This window comes from Procambarus clarkii, chromosome 52 (genome assembly GCF_040958095.1).
Source record: "Procambarus clarkii isolate CNS0578487 chromosome 52, FALCON_Pclarkii_2.0, whole genome shotgun sequence".
In the NCBI taxonomy this organism is placed as follows: Eukaryota; Metazoa; Arthropoda; class Malacostraca; order Decapoda; family Cambaridae; genus Procambarus; species Procambarus clarkii.
This window is the reverse complement of record NC_091201.1, coordinates 10,508,373-10,535,762: the sequence shown is the minus strand read 5'-3', so window position 1 is coordinate 10,535,762 and position 27,390 is coordinate 10,508,373. Positions and strand designations below refer to the sequence as shown.

The window sequence follows — 27,390 nt, the reverse complement described above, 5'->3', positions numbered from 1 at the left end:
GCATAATATGGACAAAGAGCCTATATACAGGGGAGATACCATCTGCTACATCAATCAGCAGATATAGCTGATATAGATATAACGATATAGCACAAGGGGGGGGGTAGTAAGGCCTTGGCAAAAAATTATAGACCAGTTGCACTAACATCTCGCATAATAAAAGTTTTTGAAAGAGTGATTAGGAATCAACTTTCTAGTTTTATGGAAAATAATGAACTACACAACCCAGGACACCATGGAATTAGAGCGGGAAGATACTGTCTGTCACAGTTACTCAACCACTATGGCAAAATCCCAGAAGCTCTGGAAGAAAAGCAAAATGCAGATGTAGTATACACAGATATTGCAAAGGCATTCGACAAATGTCGGTAAATCATGTGGTGATAGCAAACAAAATGAGGTCAATGGGAATAATTGGTAAAGTAGAACGCTGGATACTCAATTTCCTGTTGAAAAGAACACAACGAGTAACAGTCAACCAAATAAAAGCTCTGCACCTCAAGTACAGTCCTTGCACCACTGCTTTTCCTTATTCTCATATCAGATATAGACAAAAATACATGTCACAGCTTCGTGTCATACGTTGCAGATGACACGAAAAACAGTATGAAAATTACCTCTTCAGAAAACATTGAAAAACTACAAGCAGATATAAACAAAGTTTTCGAAATAAATAAAATAACATGATGTTTAACAATGATAAATTCCAGCTACGGCAAAAATGAGGATCTAAAACATAATACAGGGTACAAAACACAACCGAATCTGCCCATAGTATGTGAAGAGAATCTGCCCATAGCATGTGAAGGATCAATTTATCAATAAATCTGAAACATTGAAATGGAATCGTCCAACAGATTGAACCGTTTAAAAAAAAAAACATGTTTTTTCCTGTCACAGTTAAGGGATGTATATAATAGGTATATAAAAACACGCGCCTATTTCAATACAGCGTTGTGTCAAAATTTCAAAGCAATCGGCAAAGAGGTTTCAAAGATTTCCCTCGCATGAAAAATATTTTTTTTTCATGTGTATGCCACAGGTGAGGGATGTACATATTAGGTATATAAAATCACTCGCCTATTCGAATGCAATTTATGGGCTCAAAATAGCCCGTGCTATATGGACACGTTAAATCTATATGGAAACGTGGCTAAATCTAAAACAACATCGAATGCAATGTTGTGTCATGGAAAAAACATACTAGTTCGGCTAAAGGGATAATGTTAAGTTCCACTTTAATAAATACAGATATTAGCTAATAATAATAAAGTACAGATATTAATATTGAGTATATATAAATACTACTCGTCCTATAATCAGTTATCTGATAATTCGTCATTATTAGTTAACTGACTTGTCTCTCTGCCTTTAATGGACCTATCCTTTCCATAATCTTTGTACGACATGAAACCGAAAAAAACTAAAACTTCTTTTGCCTTTATCAATAAAGGCAAAAGATAAAACTTTATCGACTTATCTTTTTTTCAACATTTGTCCAACAACCAGTTGGACGAATTCTTGCTCTAAACTGACTTTCCCCATTTTTAATCCAATTGTACCAAACTCTCTTTCCAGCTATATAGGGTTCTTCAGATCCTTTGTTATCCATTTCGGGTCATTATTATTCGAATTATTCAATTTGTATAGTATGGAATTGCGTGGAATATATTAATATAAGTTTTATTTACACACCGAAATAACTTTTTACATAACCCATCGCTGGACTGTTATACAGTAGCACAACGTGGAATTCTACTAAATCGACAGGAAGTCTTGAGGCCTCTACTGAAGCCAGTCCAAGTTTTATGTATAAGCCCGAAGCACTTGGGTGCACCTACACCTTAGAACTCCAGTTAATTTACTCATTGATATATATTGCGTTAATGTGATTTCTGTGTGACACAACACACAGAAATCACAATAGCGTGAGGCATCAATGAACAAACATCAAGAAACTGATTTCTTTGTGTTTGTGTATGGTGAATGAGCTACGTTGCCTGTTGTTTAAATTTTGCTACTCGGAACGAAATGTACATGTAGCACGAGCTATGATGAGCCCGTATGGCCTTACGTTGCCAATTTCAGAGTGCTTATAAGTAAAACATGAACTGGCTTCAGAACATCGAAGCCAAACTTTCTGTCGATCAGTAAGCTATAAGTTGTTTTTGTTGAAACGTCAGCACTGAGAATCTTTGGTCACGGACTCCAGTTACTTGAAAGCTCCACCTGATTTTCTTACTAACTCTAGTGTTGGCTCCTAATATGTTGATTAAGGAAGCAATAATCTTTCATATTGAACTTCTTAGCAGCAAGTTGTTGTTGAATTGTCTATCTAATGGCAAAAAAAGTAATTCTAACAACTACCTCACTCAATCGAATCGAACATACCTCACTGGTCCAATCGTCGATTTGAACTGAAATATTTCAGCCAAGACTAAACTGGCTGAAATGATAACACCAAGACACAAAACGCTGTGTAGTTCGTCCAATCTCCGATTTGAATTGGAATATTTCAGCCAAGACTACACTGGCTACATATTCTGTTGCTGTTGCCGTATAAATACCCAGTGAGGGCCGCAAGGTGAGGTTCAAATCCCTTCTCCAAGATCACCAGAATCACCTCACTCTAACTAAGGCGGAATTAGGGGGTGATATGATAGATGTGCACAAGTGGATGAATGGGCATAACAAGGGGATTTCAGTAGGGTATTAAAAGTATCAACACAAAATAGAACACCAAATAAAACCAGGCATACCAGTTAAAAAAAATCAGCGTGTGACTCGCAGAGGATCAGTGCAGTCAACAACAAATGGGAACCATCTTAAGACCAACAACCACTCACATCTTCACAGATAGATCACTGGATCAAGGAAGAGGTTCTGCTTGGGCTGCAATTAAATTAGCAACCATGAAGCTTACTGGAGCCTGGGTGCATGAATAGTGGTGCTCAACATTCCAAACAGATTAATATGCCCTGAAGGAGGCCATATATTATACATTTGAAAATAGTTTACATGATTTCTTGATTCATATTGACTATAAAACTCCGCTCCAGGCATTGTTATCCAGCTACCACAGAGATAACATACAACTCATCCCAGAAATCCTATATATAGGAAAGAAGCACATAATCTTGGGCTGTCAATCCCTCTAAATTGGACCAAGACACCAAGTCACATTGGCATAGATGGTAATGAAAAAGCAGGCACACTAGCAAAAACTACAACTGTTCTTCCTAGGAACATAAGCATATAGGTAACCGCAGAAGGCCTATTGGCTCATACGAAGCAACATAAGAACATAGGCAACTGCAGAAGGCCTATTGGCCCATACGAGGCAGCTCCTATTTATTACCACTTGTAAACCTCTATCATGTCACCCCTAACTCTTCGCCTTTCCAGTGAATGCAACTTAAGCTTTGTTATTCTTTCTTCATATGAAAGATTTCTAATTTGGGGAATTAACTTAGTCATCCTACGCTGGATACGTTCAAGTAAATTTATATCCATTCTATAATATGGCGACCAAAACTGAACTGCAAAATCTAAATGGGGACGACGACGAATGACGATGATTAAGCCACCTAAAAGGTGGCACGGGCATGAATAGCCCGTAAGTGGAGGCCTTTCTGAGCCATTACCTGTATCAATAGATGATACTGGAGAGGTGCGACTGCACCCTGCGTGACGGGAGAAGTTTCCCATGAGGCCTAAATGGGGCCTAACTAGAGCAAGATATAGCTTGAGAACCACACCAGGTGTCTTGTTACTAACGCTGCGATTAATAAATCCAAGTGTCCGATTTGCCTTATTACGAACATTTATGCATTGATCCTTTTGTTTTAAATTCTTACTAATCATAACTCCCAGATCCCTTTCGCAATCCGACTTCGCAATCTCAACACCATCTAGCTCGTATCTTGTAACTCTATCATCATTACCTAACCTCAGAACTTTACATTTATCAGCATTAAACTGCATCTGCCAATCCTTTGACCATTTCAAAACCCTATCTAGATCAACTTGAAGTGATAGTGAGTCCTCCTCCGAATTAATTTCCCTACCGATTTTCGTATCATCGGCAAATTTGCAAATGTTGCTACTCAAACCTGAATCTAAATCATTTATATATATTATAAACAACAGAGGTCCCAGGACAGAGCCTTGAGGCACTCCACTTACAACATTTTCCCACTCTGACTTGACTCCATTTATACTAACTCTCTGTTTCCTTTGGTATAGCCATGCCCTAATCCAGTTTAATATAGCACTTCCAATACCATGAGCCTCTATCTTTTTAATCAGTCTTTCATGTGGCACTGTATCAAAAGCTTTGCTAAAGTCAAGGTACACAACATCACAATCCTTACCACTATCAACTGCCTCAACTGTGCTAGAATAAAAAGATTACAAATTTGTTAAACATGAACGGCCATTTATAAAACCATGTTGCGACTCAATTATTAATTTATGTTTTTCAAGATTGAGACGAATTATATTTGTAATTATTGATTCAAGTAACTTTCCCACAATAGACGTTAGGCTAATTGGCTACCTTCCATGACTCTGGCACTCTGCCTGACTCTATTGATTTATTAAATATGGTTGACAGTGGGTCACAAAGCTCCTCTTTGCATTCTTTAAGCACCCTGGCAAACACTTCATCCGGCCCTGGGGATTTGTTTGGTTTGAGTTTTACTATTTGTTTAAGAACATCCTCCCTGGTAACTGTTAAACTCGTCAATCTGTCCTCGTCCCCACCCACATAGACTTGTTCGGCTGAAGGCATATTGTTATGTTCCTCTTTAGTAAATACAGATACAAAATATTTAATAAAAATACTACTCATCTCTTCATCACTATCGGTTATTTCACCTGTCTCAGTTTTTAATGGACCTATCCTTTCCCTAGTCTTAGTTCGATATAACTGAAAAAAACCCTTTAGGATTTGACTTTGCTTGCTCTGCTATGCGAACTTCATAGTTTCCTTTTGCTTTCCTAATCTCTTTTTTAACATTTCTAACCAGTTGTATGAATTCCTGTTCTAAACTGACTTCCCCATTCTTAATCCTTTTGTACTAAGCTCTCTTTTTACCTATAAGGTTCTTTAAATTATTTGTTATCCACTTTGGGTCATTAGTATTCGATTTATTCAATTTGTATGGTATACTACGTTCCTGTGCTTTGTTTAGAATATTCTTAAATAAGTTATATATTAAATCCACATCGAAATCCCCTTTTACGTCACCTATCGCTGGGTTCATGTTTCGCTCTAAGACCGGCCCACATCCCATACCCAAGACTTTCCAATCTATTTGACCCAAAAAATTTCCTAGGCTATTAAAATCAGCTTTTCGAAAATCTGGCACTTTAACAGAATTTTCTCCTACAGGTCTATTCCATTCTACACTAAATCTGATTACTTTGTGATCACTGTTCCCTAGCTAACTCCCTATTTCGATGTCATTAATTTGTGTTTCCCTGTTAGTTAACACTAAATCTAAAATATTATTTTCCCGTGTTGGTGCCTAAATGTGTTGCGTAAGAAAGCAATCGTCAATTAATTCTAGAAAATCTTCTGCTTCACTATTCCCTGTTTTGTTCACCCAGTTTATTCCACTAAAATTAAAGTCACCCATGACATAAATACTGTTAGATCTAGATGCTCTAGATATTTCATCCAATAGATGCTTTGCTTCCATTCTGTCTAAATTTGGTGTCCTATATATAACTCCTATTATAATGTTATTTGCTTTTTTGTTTAATTCTATCCAAATAGTTTCTGTGTGTGGCTCAGTTTTGATTCCCTCTTTGAGACTACATTTCAAATTGTCCCTAATATATATGGCTTCTCCCCCTCCTCGTCTAATATATCTATCTGTGTGAAATAGTTTAAATCCATTTATCTGATATTCAGCTAATAGTTCTCTATTTTCTACATTCATCCACGTTTCGGTAAGTGCAATAATATCTATTTTTTCTGTGCAGACAGAAGCATTTAATTCATTAATTTTATTTCTTAGACTTCTACTGTTAGTGTAATATATCCTAAGTGAATTGTAATTTTGAGGCCCTTTTCATTCCCTGATCATTTTGCCAATTCTTTTCTCCCACGAACACATACTTATATTACCTCCTTTCTCCAAATCAATTCCCATACCACTATCTACTAACAGTTTAAACCCAAACAAACACCTCTAACCACTGGTTCCAACGAGTTCGCAACAGCAACACCTCCAGCCCTCGATAGATGCACCCCATCATGAGCATACATTTCATTTCTTCCAAAGAAGTGTTACCAGTTGTCTATGAAAGATATTGCATTTGATTTGCAATATCTTTCCAGCCGGCAATTGACACCAAGTGCCCTCGACATCCATTCATTTCCCACTCCCTTTCATGGAAGAATGCCACATATGATCGGGATTCCTCCCTTGCTCATAACTAATTCAATAGCTGTCCTGAATCTCTGTATTAGTTCCTCATTCCTAACTCGCCCAACATCATTACCCCCCTGCACTAATACAAATAATGGGTTTCTTCCCATTTCCCGTCATAATATCATTCATGTTTCCAACAATGTCACCAATTCCAGCTCCCGGATAGCAAACCCTTAATCTGTTCCCCCTATCTCTGGCACAAAACGTTCTGTCTAAATACCTCACCTGGGAATCTCCTACAACCAAAATTCGCTTCAGTACCTCCTTAACTTCTGAGCAGCCTGGGGGGCTGCGCCCCTCTGCTCCTCGCTGCAGGCGCACCACAGCACTCGTCCTCCGTGTCTTGTTACTAACGCTGTGATTAATAAATCCAAGTGTCCGATTTGCCTTATTACGAACATTTATGCATTGATCCTTTTGTTTTAAATTCTTACTAATCATAACTCCCAGATACCTTTAGATTAACTATTATAATATCTACAAAATATATATTTTACCATATTGCTGAGATTTAAGGACATTTTCAGGAGTTCTGTCCTCTTTTTATTACCCACATTCTTTAATTCAAATATATGGAAAACGTTGAACAAAAGGTGCACAATTTAGGCAAAACCCCTTCATCTCTAGCCATATGCACATTCATAGCGCAAAGGAATGCTAAAATTCTATTCATTTGTCTTAACTATATCCTTGATTTATTTTACACTTTCAGTAGGATGATGCGGTTAAATTAGTGAATTGAGAGTCCTTTTTTAGTGATGGATTAAAGCAGGAGTGAGATTTTAGTCGTGTTTTGCAACGTTATTAGTGCCAGAATTGAGAGGGTTCAGATTTTTATATCACGTGTTTATTTTTCGTGATTAGCTGTACGTGATTTCGTGATTAGAACCATTAGCTGTATATTTACAGATAAATCATTCAACTATCTCATTACTTACTTGGAAATGAGCTGCTTAGCTTCCCTCGTGGGGTCCTCTGGCCACTGTTGAACATCAAACCTCTGATAGTTATCACGTAGGTTCTCACCAAACTGCTCAGCAGTCAGGCCAAATTTATTTGTAAGTGACTCTGAAAGTTTGAGTTTGGAATCAATAACAAAAAATAATTTAAATTTTAAACAAGTTAATGGTTAAAAATGTGTTATGAATATTGCATTTCACTAGTTACTTTGTTATGTAATATTGTTTATGCTAACAATTAGATAAACAATGATACAAACCAAATCTAAATTCAAATCACGGAATTTATGCTCTTCGTGGTTCGTTAAAGTGCACAAAAATGAAGATATATGAGTGTGCATATAGTGTCGTATCAGTAAAAGCAGAATGATTATTTGATCATACAGTTAAGAATATAAATTTTCATAAGAATATGATATTTAACTAATTAGTGACACTAATCTATCTATACGCGTTCTATGACAAATAATAATATCGAGCCCAATGCAACACCGCACGTGGAAAAAAAATGGTAAGAACTACGACAAAAAATATATTGTATGCGTGCTATAAGAATTACGTTCAAAATATGCGTGGCAAGTCTGATGACCATTATCAATTCGATTGTCGCAATCATTAATGTGTCTATATTAATAATAATCGATAATTAATATAGTCGATAATGGTGGTCGAAATGTCGTCGTCTCCTCATCTTCTGGTGTGTGGTTTAATCTTCATAATATTCATGTCTAGTATGCAAATTATTTTTAAGTATAGTGATATTCTGCACATTTTATTATATACATTTATCAAATTTTCGTGTTAATCACGTGTTAATTTTCGTTATTTACACACATTTATCAAATTGAATATTTATCATCAATATTACTGCAAGAAACCAAAAATTTAAATTTATCCAGACACTGAAATAATTAAGTAAAATTATCTTGGCGACAATTCCCGCCCCGGACGAGGCTTAAGTTGACCGCTGACAACACCTGTTTACTGCTGCACTTCCTCACTCAATCCCGGCCATAGTATGTCATATACATATATATTTATTAGAAAGATTGTAATAAAAGTTTTTTATTCATATTTTAACATTAGAAAGAAAAAAATAATACTTCTAACAATGCCTCAAAGCAATATCAATGCCATAATCTCAATCATCTCTTTTATGTTACCTCTTACTCATAATTTTTCTATATCTTTTCTAGATATAAGATCTCTCTTATATCTCTCTTCATAAGAGAGGTTTCCTAATACCTGGCATCAATCATCCTTCTCTGTATGGATTCAAGAGAAAATATTTCAGTTCTATAATATGGAGGCCAAACTTAAACTAAGTAACCTAAATGGGGGCATTGAAGTAATCATGCAAAAAGATACTCACCAATACCAGCCTTCCGCAGAAGTTCATACTCGTGTTTTCGAACAACTCTTCTCAAAGACTCAGAGTCTTCCTCAGATTCGTGATTTTCTTCCTCCATTTGTTCTTCTATTTCTGTCTCCACCTCTTTTTCTACATCCTCATTAGCTCTCAATGAACCTTTTTTGTTTTTATTATTACCACTCTTCTCATATTCATCTGCATCCTCTGTATCCTCATATTCGTCTACTTTCCTCTGAATCTTCCCATCCTCAATACCAGCACCATTTTGGTCCCGTTCACCATGATCATGCTTCTTAAAACCCCTAGTAACTCTTGGTGCGGTTCTCTGCTTCCTGTGCTTGGTTTTCATGTGGTCACGCATTGATAGCTGATCTTTGCCATAGTGAAGCAGGAAAAATTTGTAATAATCATTGAACTGTTCTGAAGTTTCAATCTCCTCAATTCTGGAAAATAAAACAAAATGTTTATCATCATTGCTTGATTTAAGGCCAGCAATAATATTTTTAAAAATTTAAATGCCATTTAACACCAGAATAATAGAAGTTATTTAGTTCCAGCGCCTATATTATTTATATATGCTCGTGAAAACTACATGCCTGGGGACCATTCAGGCTTGTTCGTACTTATATATGTTCGCACAAACATCCACGCGATAGTGCTATATAGTAACTGCTAGGATCATGTTAGGCTACAGTTAGTTGGCGCAAATGACGAGTCCGAATATTGTGTAACTCTGAATAGAAACTGGGGTCATACTCCACCAGTACATGAATCCCCAGACTCATGTCATCCCCAGAATTGAATAAATGCTTTACATAATGGCATGATGGCAAGTGTTTTACATAATGTAATATATCATCTCACCTTACAATGTCCTCCTCCTGAAGAATGCGCATATTTTCTAGATGTGAACCATCTGGGTCCTTCGTGATGTGATCACCTTGGTATTCTCTCATTGACTGGAAGAGTGACCGCAAGTTCTCCTTGCGATACTTCAGTTGACACCACTGTGAAAAAATTTACAAGTTAAGTATTTAAGGGTTAGTGCATTATTGATTTGTGCATCTTTAATAATTACAATACTTATTCTTCATTTATAATTCACGATATAAAATTTTAGATAATTCGTGTCAATCTGTAATTTATAATGGATACAAGTTCAGCATCTAGGTTGTCTGTCGAACCCTTGATGCTGGCTCTTTGCATTTTAAAGCTGCGACGTGCTTTACCACTGATATCAGACTAATTGATTGTAGTTCAAACCTGTGCTGCATCATGATTAGGCACTTTTTCAATATATCATATACAGAATCTTTTAGCATATATTAAAAATAGTTCATTCCACAAATTTAAATTTTCTTAGAGAATAAAAGATTATTAAACGTCAAATTTCGAACGCTTTATCTGATATAACTAAGTGTATATTTTTCATAAATGGTTTATCTGATATAATTAAGTTGATATTTAGTATCAATACCTTTTCATCCCAACGATAGATTTTCCATAAATCACGAATGTTTAATTCAGGGCGGACCTCTTCCTTCCTATAAAAGGCTATAAATGGAATTTCGAAGGTTTGGTTCCTCATCAAGTCCAGGGCGTTGTATATTTTCTGGATCGTATTAGTATCCTTGTGCGAGCCATGCCTTGCCTTTTCACGCCCCTCCTGTACAAAATAATGGTATTGTTGTATAATTTATTGCCGACGACTTTGTGGTCATCATCAATGGCAAAGACGCCATGAACCATACACAAAAATGCCTAGAGATTCCAATGCCTCTTCGTTCCAGGCATTGTTATCCATCATAGATAATATAGCCACTGGGTACCAAAAAGATATCCAGAGACATTGCAGTAGCCATAGCATAGCAGCAACCAAGGGCATAGACATCCTGATACTACAGGAGAGCTTGCTTCGAGCCGGATTAGAACCTAAAATCTCAGGCTATCGAGGCTTCTTCCTTCCATGGATCAATGGGCAATCCAGGGGATGTGCAATCTATGTAAAATGTGACCTGATCTCCAAATCCATAACCAGCCCACCCAATTGTGGAGCAGGGACAGAGGTAATGGGAGTCACAATTGAGCTAAGACACGACAAACTTGAAGTGTTCAATGTGTACAGGTCTCCACAAGCCGAAATGGATCTCTCTGTGTTATTTGGACACGCGACAACAACAAACACAATCATTTGTGGAGATTTTAATGCCCATCATCGATTGGCACTGGGCTCGAACAAAACAAATGAAGCCGGCATACACATTACACATCTACTGGACCAGCTTCCAGAAATACAAATCCTAAACAAGAATGAACCTACCCACATCCAAGGAGGCAGATTAGACCTAACCTTCGTTTCAGCCTCCCGAAGAGATGCAGCAACATGGTCAGTTGAGCCCACACTGACAAGCGACCACTATTGGGTCCAAATTGATCTTCAGTTAGACCTACCCACCCCACCTCCGCCTCCATCTGAAGCCTGGAACTTTGCTTTAGCAAACTGGGACCGATTTCAAAACCTCATTTCAGAGTGGCAAAGAAACTATGATCTTCCCGAAGACATTAATCAGGCAGAACAAGAATTTGTCAAAGCGATTCAAAGTGCAGCCAACCACTCAATCCCACTGAAAAAACAGTCCACCGGACACCATAAAGATCATTGGTACTATTGCGAACGTGTCAAAGAACTCAACCATAGACTCAATAGAACAAGAAAGCTATACAAAAAGCAGCCAAGTGACCGCAACAGGATCTTACTTTGTGAGGTCAAGGAACATGTACATCGAGAGACCAGACAAATAAAAGAACAAAAGTGGCTGGAATGGTGTTCACACCTGAATGAACACACCTCTCTCGGAGAGATGTGGCAGCAAATTCACCGGGCCAAAGGGAATAAAACACCTAAAGCTCCACACCCCAAGGATCCTCAACAGGAAGCCGAAGTACTGGCAATCAGGTTTGCAGAGAGAGCAGCCAGCAATCAACTTCCACCAGATGTATTAGCAGTACAGACCGGACTAGAGGAAGAAAGGTGGCACAGAATCCTTACAGCATGTGAAGAACTCTCTGACACTAATGCCCCCTTCACACTGGATGAGCTCAATCGGGCTAAGAAAAACTCCAAGGATACATCCCCTGGAGCCGACAAAATAACCTATAAAATGATTAGAAACCTCGGCCCAGAGAGAGACGCTGCATACCTAAGGTTAATTAATTTAGCCTGGACATCTCAAACTAGACCTTCTGCTTGGAATAGAGCAGACATAGTGCCGATCCCAAAACCCAAAGATCCAGCTAATCCCAGGCCCATCTCTCTCCAAAGCTGTGCAGCCAAGACGGCTGACAGAATGGCACTCAACAGACTGGAGTGGAAAATGCCTAAACTGCACCATGATATGTATGCCTATAGAAGAGGGGTTGGCACAGTGGAATGTATTACAACTCTGTTAGCCCACTTGAATGACAGACCAGGAATGCTGATATTCCTGGACCTCGAAAAAGCCTTTGAACTGGCTAGCGCCCCAGCTATTCTCTGCTGCCTCATTGACAAAGAGGTCAGAGGCAACCTGCTCTCTTGGACCAAAAACTGTCTCATAAACAGAGAAGCAAGAGTAAAACTTCATGGCACAGTCTCTGAGTACAAAAGACATGAAAATGGTACACCGCAAGGAGGTATTCTGAGCCCTCTTCTCTTCAACTGTTTAATGGAAAGAATAATGAGGTTGAAACTCCCACATCACTGCAGGCTGCTAAACTACGCGGACGACTTTGTCATCATCATAAAAGGAAGGGATGCGGCGTGCCTTGCACCCAAATGCTTAGACTGCATCAGTAAAGAGGCAAAACAGATTGGTATCAAACTCAACCATTCAAAGTCAAAAGCCATGCCCATAATAATAGCGAAGCCTAACATCCAACTCACAGTACAGGGTCAACCAATAGAATGGGTCGACACATAGATGATTTGATTTAGGAATCATCCTGGACACACACATGAATTTTAATGCTGAGGTCACTTACTTGAGAGAGCGAACTGCGGCCCGGACGGCAATCCTCAGGTCGCTAACCTCCCTTTCTGGAGGAGCCAATCTGCAAGTCCTTCGCACATACTATGTACAGGCAGTCAGATCAGTGATCGATTATGCCGCACCAGCATTCACAAATCTATCACACCAACAGTGGAAAAAGCTTGAAGTTGCCCAAAACAATGCTATGAGAGCTGCACTGGGAGCCCCCATGTGGACCAGGCTTGAAACTCTTAGACTGGAGACGGGTTTGCCCTCTCTACAAGAAAGAATATCACAAAGGACAGCTACAATTATCAGTAAGATAATTATTTCTTCTGATCCAATCCCAGTACGGCAGGCCTTGGTGGTTGTACTAGGCCAAAACAATGGAAACTCTTGGGTTGCAAGAGCAGGAAAAGTCCTAAACAGACTACATTTAAAAAGCATGATTCTTGATAGAGAGGGTGATCATCCACACCCAAATTACACTCCTTCCGCGCCGTGGGAAGAGCCTAATTTCAAAATAGTAACAGAAAGTCTCCCAATGAAAAAGGCTGCCTATGATCCGACAATCCTAAGGCGCATAATAGAAGAGCAAATGTATAGCATAGCAGTAGCAGGAGCCACCCACATCTTCACAGACGGATCGGTGGACACAGAAAATGAGAGTGCTTGCGCTGCTCTTTGCACGACCAGCGTTTAGAGAAGCATTCAGACATATTGGAGACTGGGAGGACTAGTATCATCAACCCAAACTGAGCTGTTTGCCATACAACAGGCATTCGCATATGTGATTGCACAAAAACACTCAAAATGCAATCATACACACAGACTCAAAAGCTGCACTTCAAATACTAGGACAAAAACAGTGGAAAGATAATGTGGAAATAATTACCACCATTTTGTATCTTGGAGCAGTCGCTAAAGACAAAGGACTCAACATAACTTTAAACTGGATCCCATCCCATATTATAATCCCATTAAATGAAAAAGCTGATGAAATTGCTAAATTGGCAACTCGTCATCCAGTGATACATAAAACAATTCAACCCAGCCTAGAGAACATAAAAAACATCATCACCAAAAAAACTCTCACATCTCAACAAAGCCTACCTGCACCAGAGAATAGCTGAAGGTTCGCCATCTGCAACATGGTATCTTCAGGCAACCAAATTAGAAAGGTTAAATATCCCAAAAGGAATCCACAGGGAAATAGCAGTTAGGCTATATAGACTACGTCTAGGTTACAGATGCAACTGGGAGATTGGTGAACCCCGACAGAGAGAGTGCATCTTCTGCCAAACTGTCACAGAAAAGCCATTACTTCACTATCTTCTGGAATGTGAAGCAACCGATGACCTTAGAAGAGCTTTAAGAGTTCCTGAATCATGCAGTGGCCACCCTGAAGCCATCAACACAGCCACTCTCCTGGTCAACAAAGGTGTCCAGCAGCTGGACACCCTCATAAAGACTGTGAAGCAGTATCCTCCCCCGCGATAACAGCTTGATGGTTAAATGCAACCTCAGAATACTGAGAAAAAAAAATGTACCACTTACGGGCTATTCATGCCCGTGCCACCTCGTGGGTGGCTTAATCTTTATCAATCAATCAATCAATTGAACATAAGAAGAAAGGTAACTGCAGGAGGCCTATTGGCCCATACGAGGCAGCTCCTATCTATAACCATCTAATCCCACTCATATACATGTCCAACCCACGCTTGAAACAATCGAGGGACCCCACCTCCACCACGTTACGCAGTAATTGGTTCCACAAATCAACACCCCTGTGTTGATTTGTGGAACCAATTGTGGAACCGTGGATGAATGTAGAAAATAGAGAACTATTAGCTGAATATCAGATAAATGGATTTAAACTATTTCACACAGATCGATATATTAGACGAGGAGGGGGAGTAGCCATATATGTTAGGGACAATTTGAAATGTAGTCTCAAAGAGGGAATCAAAACTGAGCCACACACAGAAACTATTTGGATAGAATTAAACGAAAAAGCAAATAATATTATAATAGGAGCTATATATAGGCCACTCAATTTAGACAGATTGGAAGCAAAGCATCTATGGGATGAAATATCTAGAGCATCTAGATCTAACAGTATTTATGTCATGGGTGACTTTAATTTTAGTGGAATAAACTGGGTGAACAAAACAGGGAATAGTGAAGCAGAAGATTTTCTAGAATTAATTGACGATTGCTTTCTTACGCAACACATTAGGGAACCAACGCGGGAAAATAATATTTTAGATTTAGTGTTAACTAACAGGGAAACACAAATTAATGACATCGAAATAGGGAGTGAGCTAGGGAACAGTGATCACAAAGTAATCAGATTTAGCATAGAATGGAATAGACCTGTAGGAGAAAATTCTGTTAAAGTGCCAGATTTCCGAAAAGCTGATTTTAATAGCCTTAGAAATTTTTTGGGTCAAATAGATTAGAATGTCTTGGGTATGGGGTGTGGGCAGGTCTTGGAGCGAGACATGAACCCAGCGATAGGTGATGTAAAAGGGGATTTCGATGTGGATTTAATATATAACTTATTTAAGAATATTCAAAACAAAGCACAGGAACGTAGTATACCATACAAATTGAATAGATCGAATACTAATGACCCAAAGTGGATAACAAATAATTCAAAGAACCTTATAGGTAAAAAGAGAGCTTGGTACAAAAGGATTAAGAATGGGGAAGTCAGTTTAGAACAGGAATTCATACAACCGGTTAGAAATGTTAAAAAAGAGATTAGGAAAGCAAAAAGAAACTATGAAGTTCGCATAGCAGAGCAAGCAAAGTCAAATCCTAAAGTTTTTTTCAGTTATATCGAACTAAGACTAGGGAAAGGATAGGTCCATTAAAACCTGAGACAGGTCAAATAACGGATAATGACAAGGAGACGAGTAGGCTTTTTAACAAATATTTTATATCTGTATTTACTAAAGAAGAACTTAACAATATGCCTTCAGCCGAACAAGTCTATGTGGGTGGGGATGAGGACAGTTTGACTAGTTTAGCAGTTACCAGGGAGGATGTAATTAAACAATTAGAAAAACTAAAACCAAACAAATCCCCAGGGCCGGATGAAGTGTTTGCCAGGGTGCTTAAAGAATGCAAAGAGGAGCTTTCCGAGCCACTGTCTACCATATTTAATAAATCAATAGAGTCAGGCAGAGTGCCAGAGTCATGGAAGGTAGCTAATGTGGTACCAATTTTTAAGAAAGGAGATAGATCACTTGCGTCAAACTATCGGCCAATTAGCCTAACGTCAATTGTGGGAAAGTTACTTCAATCAATAGTTGCAAATTCAATTCGTGTCCATCTTGAAAAACATAAATTAATAATTGAGTCGCAACATGGTTTTACAAATGGCCGTTCATGTTTAACAAATTTGCTAACTTTTTATTCCAGCATAGTTGAGGGAGTTGATAGTGGTAAGGATTGTGATGTTGTGTACCTTGACTTAAGCAAAGCTTTTGATACAGTGCCACATGAAAGACTAATTAAAAAAATAGAAGCTCATGGTATTGGGGGTGCTATATTAACTTGGAATAGGGCATGGCTATTCCAAAGGAAACAGAGTTAGTATAAATGGGGTTAAGTCAGAATGGGATAATGTTGTTAGTGGAGTACCTCAGGGCTCTGTCCTGGGACCTCTGTTGTTTATAATATATATAAATGATTTAGATTCAGGTTTGAGTAGCAACATTTGCAAATTTGCTGATGATACGAAAATCGGTAGGGAAATTAATTCGGAGGACTCACTATCACTTCAAGTTGATCTAGATAAGGTTTTGAAATGGTCAAAGGATTGGCAAATGCAGTTTAATGCTGATAAATGTAAAGTTCTGAGGCTAAGTAATGATGATAGAGTTACAAGATACGAGCTAGATGGGGTTGAGATTGCGAAGTCGGATTGCTAAAAGTAGTAAGAATTATGATTAGTAAGAATTTAAAACAAAAGGATCATTGCATGAATGTTCGTAATAAGTCGAATAGGACACTGGGATTAATTAATCGAAGTGTTAGTAACAAGACTCCTGGTGTGGTTCTTAAGCTATATCTTGCTCTGGTTAGGCCCCATTTAGATTATGCAGTTCAGTTTTGGTCGCCATATTATAGAATGGATATAAATTCACTTGAACGTGTCCGATGTAGGATGACTAAGTTAATTCCCCAAATTAGAAATCTTTCATATGAAGAAAGATTAACAAAGCTTAAGTTGCATTCACTGGAAACGGCGAAGAGTTAGGGGTGACATGATAGAGGTTTACGATTGGATAAATGGACATAACAGGGGGGATATTAATAGGGTATTAAAAATATCAACACGAAACAATGGGTATGAATTGGATAAGTTTAGATTTAGGAAAGACTTGGGTAAATACTGTTTCAGTAACAGGGTTGTTGATTTGTGGAACTAATTGTCGCGTAACGTGGTGGAGTTGGGTTCCCTCGATTGTTTCAAGCGCGGGTTGGACAAGTATATGAGTGGGATTGGGTGGTTATAGATAGGAGCTGCCTCGTATGGGTCAATAGGCCTTCTGCAGTTACCTTTGTTCTTATGTTCTTAACCAGAGCAAGATATAGCTTAAGAACCACACCAGGTGTCTTGTTAATAACGCTTCGATTAATAAATCCCAGTGTCATATTCGCCTTATTACGAACATTCATGCATTGATCCTTTTGATTCAAATTCTTACTAATCATAACTCCCAGATCCCTTTCGCAATCCGACTTCGCAATCTCAACACCATCTAGCTCGTATCTTGTAACTCTATCATCATTACCTAGCCTCAGAACTTTAAATTTACCAGCATTAAACTGCATTTGCCAATCCTTTGACCATTTCAAAACCCTATCTAGATCAACTTAACATAAGAACATAACATAAGAACAAAGGCAACTGCAGAAGGCCTATTGGCCCATACGAGGCAGCTCCTATTTATAACCACCCAATCCCACTCATATTCTTGTCCAACCCGAGCTTGAAACAATCGAGGGACCCCACCTCCAGCACGTTACGCGGTAATTGGTTCCACAAATCAACAACCCTGTTACTGAACCAGTATTTACCCAAGTCTTTCCTAAATCTAAAATTATCCAATTTATACCCATTGTTTCGTGTTGATACTTTTAATACCCTATTAATATCCCCTTTGTTATGTCCATTCACCCACTTGTAAACCTCTATCATGTCACCCCTAACTCTTCGCCTTTCCAGTGAATGCAACTTAAGCTTTGTTAATCTTTCTACATATGACAGATTTCTAATTTGGGGAATTAACTTAGTCATCCTACGCTGGACACGTTCAAGTGAATTTATATCCATTCTCTAATATTGCGACCAAAACTGAACTGCATAATCTAAATGGGGCCTAACTAGAGCAAGATATAGCTTGAGAACCACACCAGGTGTCTTGTTACTAACGCTGCGATTAATAAATCCTAGTGTCCGATTTGCCTTATTACGAACATTTATGCATTGATCCTTTTGTTTTAAATTCTTACTAATCATAACTCCCAGATCCCTTTCGCAATCCGACTTCGCAATCTCAACACCATCTAGCTCGTATCTTGTAACTCTATCATCATTACCTAACCTCAGAACTTTACATTTATCAGCATTAAACTGCATCTGCCAATCCTTTGACCATTTTAAACCCTATCTAGATCAACTTTAAGTGATAGTGATTCCTCCTCCGAATTAATTTAATGAAAATTTAATTAGACTTCTTTGGCTGAAGGCATATTGTTCAGTTCATCTTTAGTAAATACAGATACAAAATATTTAATAAAAATACTATTCATCTCTTCATCACTATCTGTTATTTGACCTGTCTCAGTTTTTAATGGACCTATCCTGTCCCTAGTCTTAGTACGATATAACTGAAAAAAAACTTTAGGATTTGTCTTTGCTTGCCCTGCTATGCGAACTTCATAGTTTCTTTCCTTATCTCTTTTTTAACATTTCTAACCAGTTGTACGAATTCATGTTCTAAAGTGACCTCTTTTACGTCACCTATCGCTGGGTTAATGTCTCGCGCCAAGATCGGCCCACACCCCTACCCAAGGTTTTCCAATCAATTTGACCCAAAAAATTTCTTAGGCTATTAAAATCAGCTTTTCGAAAATCTGGCACTTTAACAGAATTTTCTCCTACTGGTCTATTCCATTCTATGCTAAATCTGATTTCTTTGTGATCACTGTTCCCTAGCTCACTCCCTATTTCGATGTCATTAATTTGTGTTTCCCTGTTAGTTAACACTAAATCTAAAATATTATTTTCCCGCGTTGGTTCCTTAATGTGTTGCGTAAGAAAGCAATCGTCAATTAATTCTAGAAAATCTTCTGCTTCACTATTCCCTGTTTTGTTCAACCAGTTTATTCCACTAAAATTAAAGTCACCCATGACATAAATACTGTTAGATCTAGATACTCTAGATATTTCATCCCATAGATGCTTTGCTTCCATTCTGTCTAAATTTTGTTGGCCTATATGTAACTCCTATTATAATATTATTAGCTTTTTCGTTTAATTCTATCTAAATAGTTTCTGTGTGTGGCTCAGTTTTGATTCCCTTTTTGAGACTACATTTCAAATTGTCCCTAACATATATGGCTACTCCACCTCCTCGTCTAATATTTCTATCTGTGTGACATAGTTTAAATCCATTTATTTGATATTCAGCTAATAGTTCTAATTTTTTCTACATTCATCCACGTTTCGGTAAGTGCAATAATATCTATTTTTTCTGTGCAGACAAGAGCATTTAATCCGTTAATTTTATTTCTTAGACTTCTACTGTTAGTGTAATATACCCTAAGTGAATTGTTATTTTGAGGCCCTTCTCTTTCCCTGATCATTTTGCCAATTCCTTTTTCCCACAAACACATACTTTTATTACCTCCTTCCTCCGAATCAATTCCCATACCTCTATCTACTAACAGTTTAAACCCAAACAAACACCTCTAACCACTTCTTCCAACGAGTTCGCCACAGCAACAACCCCAGCTCTCGATAGATGCATCCCATCACGAGCATACATTTAATTTCTTCCATAGAAGTGTTCCCAGTTGTCTATGAAAGATATTGCATTTGATTTGCAATATCTTTCCAGCCGGCAATTGACACCAAATGCCCTCGACATCCATTCATTTCCCACTCCCTTTCTTGGAAGAATGCCACATATGATCGGGATTCCTCCCTTGCTCATAACTAATTCAATGGCTATCCTGAATCTCTGTATTAGTTCCTCACTCCTAACTCGCCCAACATCATTACCCCCTGCACTAATACAAATAATGGGTTTGTTTCCATTTCCCGTCATAATATCATTCATGTTTCCAAGAATATCACCAATTCCAGCTCCCAGATAGCAAACCCTTAATCTGTTCCCCCTATCTCTGGCACAAAACGTTCTGTCTAAATACCTCACCTGGGAATCTCCCGCAACCAAAATTCGCTTCGATTCTCCCTTTCCTTTCGAGCAGTTTGAGGGACCTGCGCTTCAATGCTCCTCGCTGCTTTGCCTCCTCTTTGAACAACAGGTTCACCACAGCACTCGTCCTCTAATACGTCAAATGCATTAAAAGTTCTTAGGTGTAGGCTATTAGTTGTCGGTGTTGCCAAGGCCTGCTTAAGACTCCTGTCTTTCACAACTTGCCAAGACGAGGTCTTCTTAATACTGGTCCCGTCAGTCCTTCTTAATGAGGTCCTGTCAACACTGGCCTCCTCCTTCGTTTCCTCCCGAAGTCTCAGCCGTCGTACCTCCTCCCGTAGGGAATCCATCTCTGCTCTCAGAGCTCCAACCAGACTCACCAAATCCTTCACTATTCCTTCCATTATTGCAATAATAATGTTACTAGAATCGGAGCTCCAGCTAACACAACCTCTCACTGTGACTGCACCAGACTGACTAGTTCTTCTAGTGATAACTAGAAGTGACTTGACTTGAAGTGATAGTGAGTCCTCCGAATTAATTTCCCTACTGATTTTCGTATCATCGGCAAATTTGCAACTGTTACTTCTCAAACCTGAATCTAAATCATTTATATATATATTATAAACAACAGAGGTCCCAGGACAGAGCCCTGAAGTACTCCACTAACAGCATTATCCCACTCTGACTTAATGCCATTTATACTAACTCTCTGTTTCCTTTGGAATAGCCATGCCCAAATCCAAGTTAATATAACACCCCCAATACCATGAGCTTCTATTTTTTTAATTAGTCTTTCATGTGGCACTGTATCAAAAGCTTTGCTAAAGTCAAGGTACATAACATCACAATCCTTACCACTATGAACTGCCTCAACTATGCTAGAATAAAAGATAACAAATTTGTTAAACATGAACGGCCATTTATAAAACCATGTTGCGACTCAATTATTAATTTATGTTTTTCAAGATGGAGACGAATTATATTTGTAATTATTGATTCAAGTAACTTTCCCACAATAGACGTTAGGCTAATTGGCCGATAGTTTGACGTAAGTGATCTATCTCCTTTCTTAAAAATTGGAACCACATTAGCTACCTTCCATGACTCTGGCACTCTGCCTGACTCTATTGATTTATTAAATATGGTTGACAGAGGGTCATAAAGCTCCTCTTTGCATTCTTTAAGCACCCTGGCAAACACTTCATCCGGCCCTGGGGATTTGTTTGGTTTGAGTTTTACTATTTGTTTAAGAATATCCTCCCTGGTAACTGCTAAACTCGTCAACCTGTCCTCGTCCCCACCCACATAGACTTGTTCGGCTGAAGGCATATTGTTAAGTTCCTCTTTAGTAAATACAGATACAAAATATTTAATAAAAATACTACTCATCTCTTCATCACTATCTGTTATTTCACCTGTCTCAGTTTTTAATGGACCTATCCTTTCTCTAGTCTTAGTTCGATATAACTGAAAAAAACCTTTAGCATTTGACTTTGCTTGCTCTGCTATGCGAACTTCGTAGTTTCCTTTTGCTTTCCTAATCTCTTTTTTAACATTTCTAACCAGTTCAGTATGAATTCCTGTTCAAAACTGACTTCCCCATTCTTAATCCTTTTGTACTAAGCTCTCTTTTTACCTATAAGGTTCTTTAAATTATTTGTTATCCACTTTGGGTCATTAGTATTCGATTTATTCAATTTGTATGGTATACTACGTTCCTGTGCTTTGTTTAGAATATTCTTAAATAAGTTATATATTAAATCCATATCGAAATCCCCTTTTACGTCACCTATCGCTGGGTTCATGTTTCACTCTAAGACCGGCCCACACCCCATACCCAAGACTTTCCAATCTATTTGACCCAAAAAATTTCCTAGGCTATTAAAATCAGCTTTTCGAAAATCTGGCACTTTAACAGAATTTTCTCCTACTCGTCTATTCCATTCTACGCTAAATCTGATTACTTTGTGATCACTGTTCCCTAGCTAACTCCCTACTTCGATGTCATTAATTTGTGTTTCCCTGTTAGTTAACACTAAATCTAAAATATTATTTTCCCGCGTTGGTTCCTTAATGTGTTGCGCAAGAAAGCAATCGTCAATTAATTCTAGAAAATCTTCTGCTTCACTATTCCCTGTTTTGGTCACCCAGTTTATTCCACTAAAATTAAAGTCACCCATGACATAAATACTGTTAGATCTAGATGCTCTAGATATGTCATCCCATAGATGCTTTGCTTCCATTCTGTCTAAATTTGGTTCCTATATATAACTCCTATTATAATGTTATTTGCTTTTTTGTTTAATTCTATCCAAATAGTTTCTGTGTGTGGCTCAGTTTTGATTCCCTCTTTGAGACTACATTTCAAATTGTCCCTAATATATATGGCTACTCCCCCCTCCTCGTCTAATATATCTATCTGTGTGAAATAGTTTAAATCCACTTATCTGATATTCAGCTAATAGTTCTCTATTTTCTACATTCATCCACGTTTCGGTAAGTGCAATAATATCTATTTTTTCTGTGCAGACAGGAGCATTTAATTCATTAATTTTATTTCTTAGACTTCTACTGTTAGTGTAATATATCCTAAGTGAATTGTAATTTTGAGGCCCTTTTCATTCCCTGATCATTTTGCCAATTCTTTTCTCCCACGAACACATACTTATATTACCTCCTTCCTCCAAATCAATTCCCATACCACTATCTACTAACAGTTTAAACCCAAACAAACACCTCTAACCACTGGTTCCAATGAGTTCGCATCAGCAACAACCCCGGCCCTCGATAGATGCACCCCATCATGAGCATACATTTCATTTCTTCCAAAGAAGTGTTACCAGTTGTCTATGAAAGATATTGCATTTTATTTGCAATATCTTTCCAGCCGGCAATTGACACCAAGTGCCCTCGACATCCATTCATTTCCCACTCCCTTTCATGGAAGAATGCCACATATGATCGAGATTCCTCCCTTGCTCATAACTAATTCAATGGCTGTCCTGAATCTCTGTATTAGTTCCTCATTCCTAACTCGCCCAACATCATTACTCCCTGCACTAATACAAATAATGGGTTTCTTCCCATTTCCCGTCATAATATCATTCATGTTTCCAACAATGTCAGCAATTCCAGCTCCCGGATAGCAAACCCTTAATCTGTTCCCCCTATCTCTGGCACAAAACGTTCTGTCTAAATACCTCACCTGGGAATCTCCCACAACCAAAATTTGCTTCAGTACCTCCTTAACTTCTGAGCAGCCTGGGGGGCCAGCGCCCCTCCGCTCCTCGCTGCAGGCGCACCACAGCACTCGTCCTCCGTGTCTTGTTACTAACACTGCGATTAATAAATCCAAGTGTCCGATTTGCCTTATTACGAACATTTATGCATTGATCCTTTTGTTTTAAATTCTTACTAATCATAACTCCCAGATCCCTTTCGCAATCCGACTTCGCAATCTCAACACCATCTAGCTCGTATCTTGTAACTCTCTCATCATTACCTAACCTCAGAACCTTACATTTATCAGCATTAAACTGCATCTGCCAATCCTTTGACCATTTCAAAACCCTATCTAGATCAACTTGAAGTGATAGTGAGTCCTCCTCCGAATTAATTTCCCTACCGATTTTCGTATCATCGGCAAATTTGCAAATGTTGCTACTCAAACCTGAATCTAAATCATTTATATATATTATAAACAACAGAGGTCCCAGGACAGAGCCTTGAGGCACTCCACCTACAACATTTTCCCACTCTGACTTGACTCCATTTATACTAACTCTCTGTTTCCTTTGGTATAGCCATGCCCTAATCCAGCTTAATATAGCACCCCCAATACCATGAGACTCTATCTTTTTAATTAGTCTGTCATGTGGCACTGTATCAAAAGCTTTGCTAAAGTCAAGGTACACAACATCACAATCCTTCCCACTATCAACTGCCTCAACTATGCTAGAATAAAAAGATAACAAATTTGTTAAATATGAACGGCCATTTATAAAACAATGTTATGATTCAATTATTAATTTATGTTTTTCAAGATGAAGACGAATTTAATTTGCTATTATAGATTCGAGTAACTTTCCCACAGTAGACGTTAGGCTAATTGGTCGATAGTTAGATGCAAGTGATCTATCTCCTTTCTTAAAAACTGGTATCACATTAGCAACTTTCCAAAACTCTGGCACTCTGCCTGACTCTATTGATTTATTAAATATGGTTGACAGTGGGTCACAAAGCTCCTCTTTACATTCTTTAAGCACCCTGGCAAACACTTGATCCGGCACTGGGATTTGTTTGGTTTGAGTTTTACTATTTGTTTAAGAACGTCCTCCCTGGTAACTGCTAAACTCGTCAACCTGTCCTCGTCCCCACCCACATAGACTTGTTCGGCTGAAGGCATATTGTTAAGTTCCTCTTTAGTAAATACAGATACAAAATATTTATTTAAAATACTACTCATCTCTTCATCACTATCTGTTATTTGACCTGTCTCAGTTTTTAATGGACCTATCCTTTCCCTAGTCTTAGTACGATATAACTGAAAAAACCCTTTAGGATTTGTCTTTGCTTGCCCTGCTATGCGAACTTCATAGTTTCTTTTTGCTTTCCTTATCTCTTTTTTAACATTTCTAACCAGTTGTATGAATTCCTGTTCTATACTGACTTCCCCATTCTTAATCCTTTTGTACCAAGCTCTCTTTGTACCTATAAGGTTCTTTAAATTATTTGTTATCCACTTTGGGTCATTAGTATTCGATCTATTCAATTTGTATGGTATACTACGTTCCTGTGCTTTGCTTAGAATATTCTTAAATAAGTTATATATTGAATCCACATCGAAATCCCCTTTTACGTCACCTGTCGCTGGGTTCATGACCGGCCCACACCCCATACCCAAGACTTATCAATCTATTTGACCCAAAAAATTTCTTAGGCTATTAAAATCAGCTTTTCGAAAATCTGGCACTTTAACAGAATTTTCTCCTACAGGTCTATTCCATTCTATGCTAAATCTGATTTCTTTTTGATCACTGTTCCCTAGCTCACTCCCTATTTCGATGTCATTAATTTGTGTTTCCCTGTTAGTTAACACTAAATCTAAAATATTATTTTCCCGTGTTGGTTCTTTAATGTGATGCGTAAGAAAGCAATCGCCAATTAATTCTAGAAAATCTTCTGCTTCACTATTCCCTGTTTTGTTCAACCAGTTTATTCCACTAAAATTAAAGTTACCTATGACGTAAATACTGTTAGATCTAGATGCCCTAGATATTTCATCCCATAGATGGTTTGCTTCCATTCTGTCTAAATTTGGTGGCCTATATATAACTCCTATTATAATATTTTTTGCTTTTTCGTTTAATTCTATCCAAATAGTTTCTGTGTGTGGCTCAGTTTTGATTCCCTCTTTGAGACTACATTTCAAATTGTCCCTAACATATATGGCTACTCCACCTCTTCGTATAATATATCTATCTGTGTGAAATAGTTTAAATCCATTTATTTGATATTCAGCTAATAGTTCTCTATTTTTTACATTCGTCCACGTTTCGGTAAATGCAATAATATCTATTTTTTCTGTGCAGACAAGAGCATTTAATTCGTTAATTTTATTTCTTAGACTTCTTCTGTTAGTGTAATATTCCCTAAGTGAATTGTTATTTTGAGGCCCTTCTCTTTCCCTAATCATTTTGCCAATTCCTTTCTCCCACAAACACATACTTTTATTACCTCCTTCCTCTAAATCAATTCCCATACCTCTATCTACTAACAGTTTAAACCCAAACAAACACCTCTAACCACTTCTTCCAACGAGTTCGCAACAGCAACAACCCCAGCTCTCGATAGATGCACCCCATCACGAGCATACATTTCATTTCTTCCACAGAAGTGTTCCCAGTTGTCTATGAAAGATATTGCATTTTATTTGCAATATCTTTCCAGCCGGCAATTGACACCAATTGCCCTCGACATCCATTCATTTCCCACTCCCTTTCTTGGAAGAATGCCACATATGATCGGGATTCCTCCCTTGCTCCTAACTAATTCAATGGCTGTCCTGAATCTCTGTATTAGTTCCTCACTCCTACCTCGTCCAACATCATTACCCCCTGCACTAATACAAATAATGGGTTTGTTTCCATTTCCCGTCATAATATCATTCATGTTTCCAACAATATCACCAATTCCAGCTCCCGGATAGCAAACCCTTAATCTGTTCCCCCTATCTCTGGCACAAAACGTTCTATCTAAATACCTCACCTGGGAATCTACACCATGTCGAGCACTGACATGGTGTTCTCCCTGAGACAGCTTCAAGAAAAGCCTTGTACATTGCCTTCATTGACCTTACAAAGGCCTTCAACCTAGTGGGCAGGGACGGACTCTTCAAGACCTTGGCCAAAATTGGCTGCCCACCCATCCTACTCAGCATGATACAATCGTTCCACAAGGGCATGAAGGGGATAGTCGTGTATGACGGCTCAACTACTGAACATCAACAGTACAACATCAACAGTGGTGTTAAACAGGGGTGCATTCTTGCTCCAACCCTGTTCGGCATCTTCTTCGCGATCCTCGTCAAGCATGCCTTTGGAACAACCACAGAAGGCATCTATCTCCGCACAAGATCTGATTGAAAGCTCTATAATCTATCCAGACTCCGAGCAAAGACAAAAGTACAGATGCGAATCCTCAGGGAGTTCCTCTTCGCCGACGACGCAGCGATCACCACACACACAGCAGAAGGCCTGCAGCAGCTACTCAACCGCTTTGCAGCAGCCTGTTCCGCATTCGGCCTGACAATCAGCCTGAAGAAGACACAGGTGATGGGACAAGACGTGAATGAGCTACCCTGTATAAACATAGCCGACTGTGTGCTGGAGGTAGTTCACGAGTTTGTATACCTGGGATCCACAATCTCAGACATCCTTTCCCTGGACACTGAACTCAACAGGCGTATCGGGAAGGCCGCAACAACACTTGCCTGGCTCACAAAGCGCGTTTGGGAAAATGCCAAACTGACAGTGCACACCAAGGCACAAGTCTACATGGCATGTGTGGTGAGTACATGTCTCTACTGCTCGGAATTCTAGACCTTGCGCTCTCGCCAGGAGAGACGGTTCAATACCTTGCACATGA

At 38.5% G+C, this 27,390-nt stretch overlaps 1 protein-coding gene across 1 annotated transcript; it reads right to left on the bottom strand.

Moving 5' to 3' along the window:
* Positions 1–373: 373 nt before the first annotated feature.
* On the bottom strand, positions 374–26,837 carry LOC123753104 (transcription elongation factor SPT6-like). Its single transcript, XM_069304367.1, has 6 exons — positions 26,757–26,837; positions 10,252–10,440; positions 9,639–9,781; positions 8,775–9,217; positions 7,382–7,511; positions 374–446 (listed from the first exon to the last, which is right to left on the bottom strand). Exons 1-6 carry the CDS (start codon positions 26,835–26,837, stop codon positions 374–376), a joined length of 1,059 nt encoding a protein of 352 aa, XP_069160468.1.
* Positions 26,838–27,390: the final 553 nt, after the last annotated feature.

Coding starts and splice junctions, on each gene's coding strand:
- LOC123753104 (XM_069304367.1), bottom strand. CDS start 26,837: ATGCTTGACGAGGATCGCGAAGAAGATGCCGAACAGGGTTGGAGCAAG. Junction 9,218..9,638: donor CAGGAGGAGGACATTGTAAG/GTGAGATGATAT, acceptor TTTATTTTCCAG/AATTGAGGAGATTGAAACTT. Junction 447..7,381: donor GCTAAGCAGCTCATTTCCAA/GTAAGTAATGAG, acceptor TCTTTTCAACAG/GAAATTGAGTATCCAGCGTT.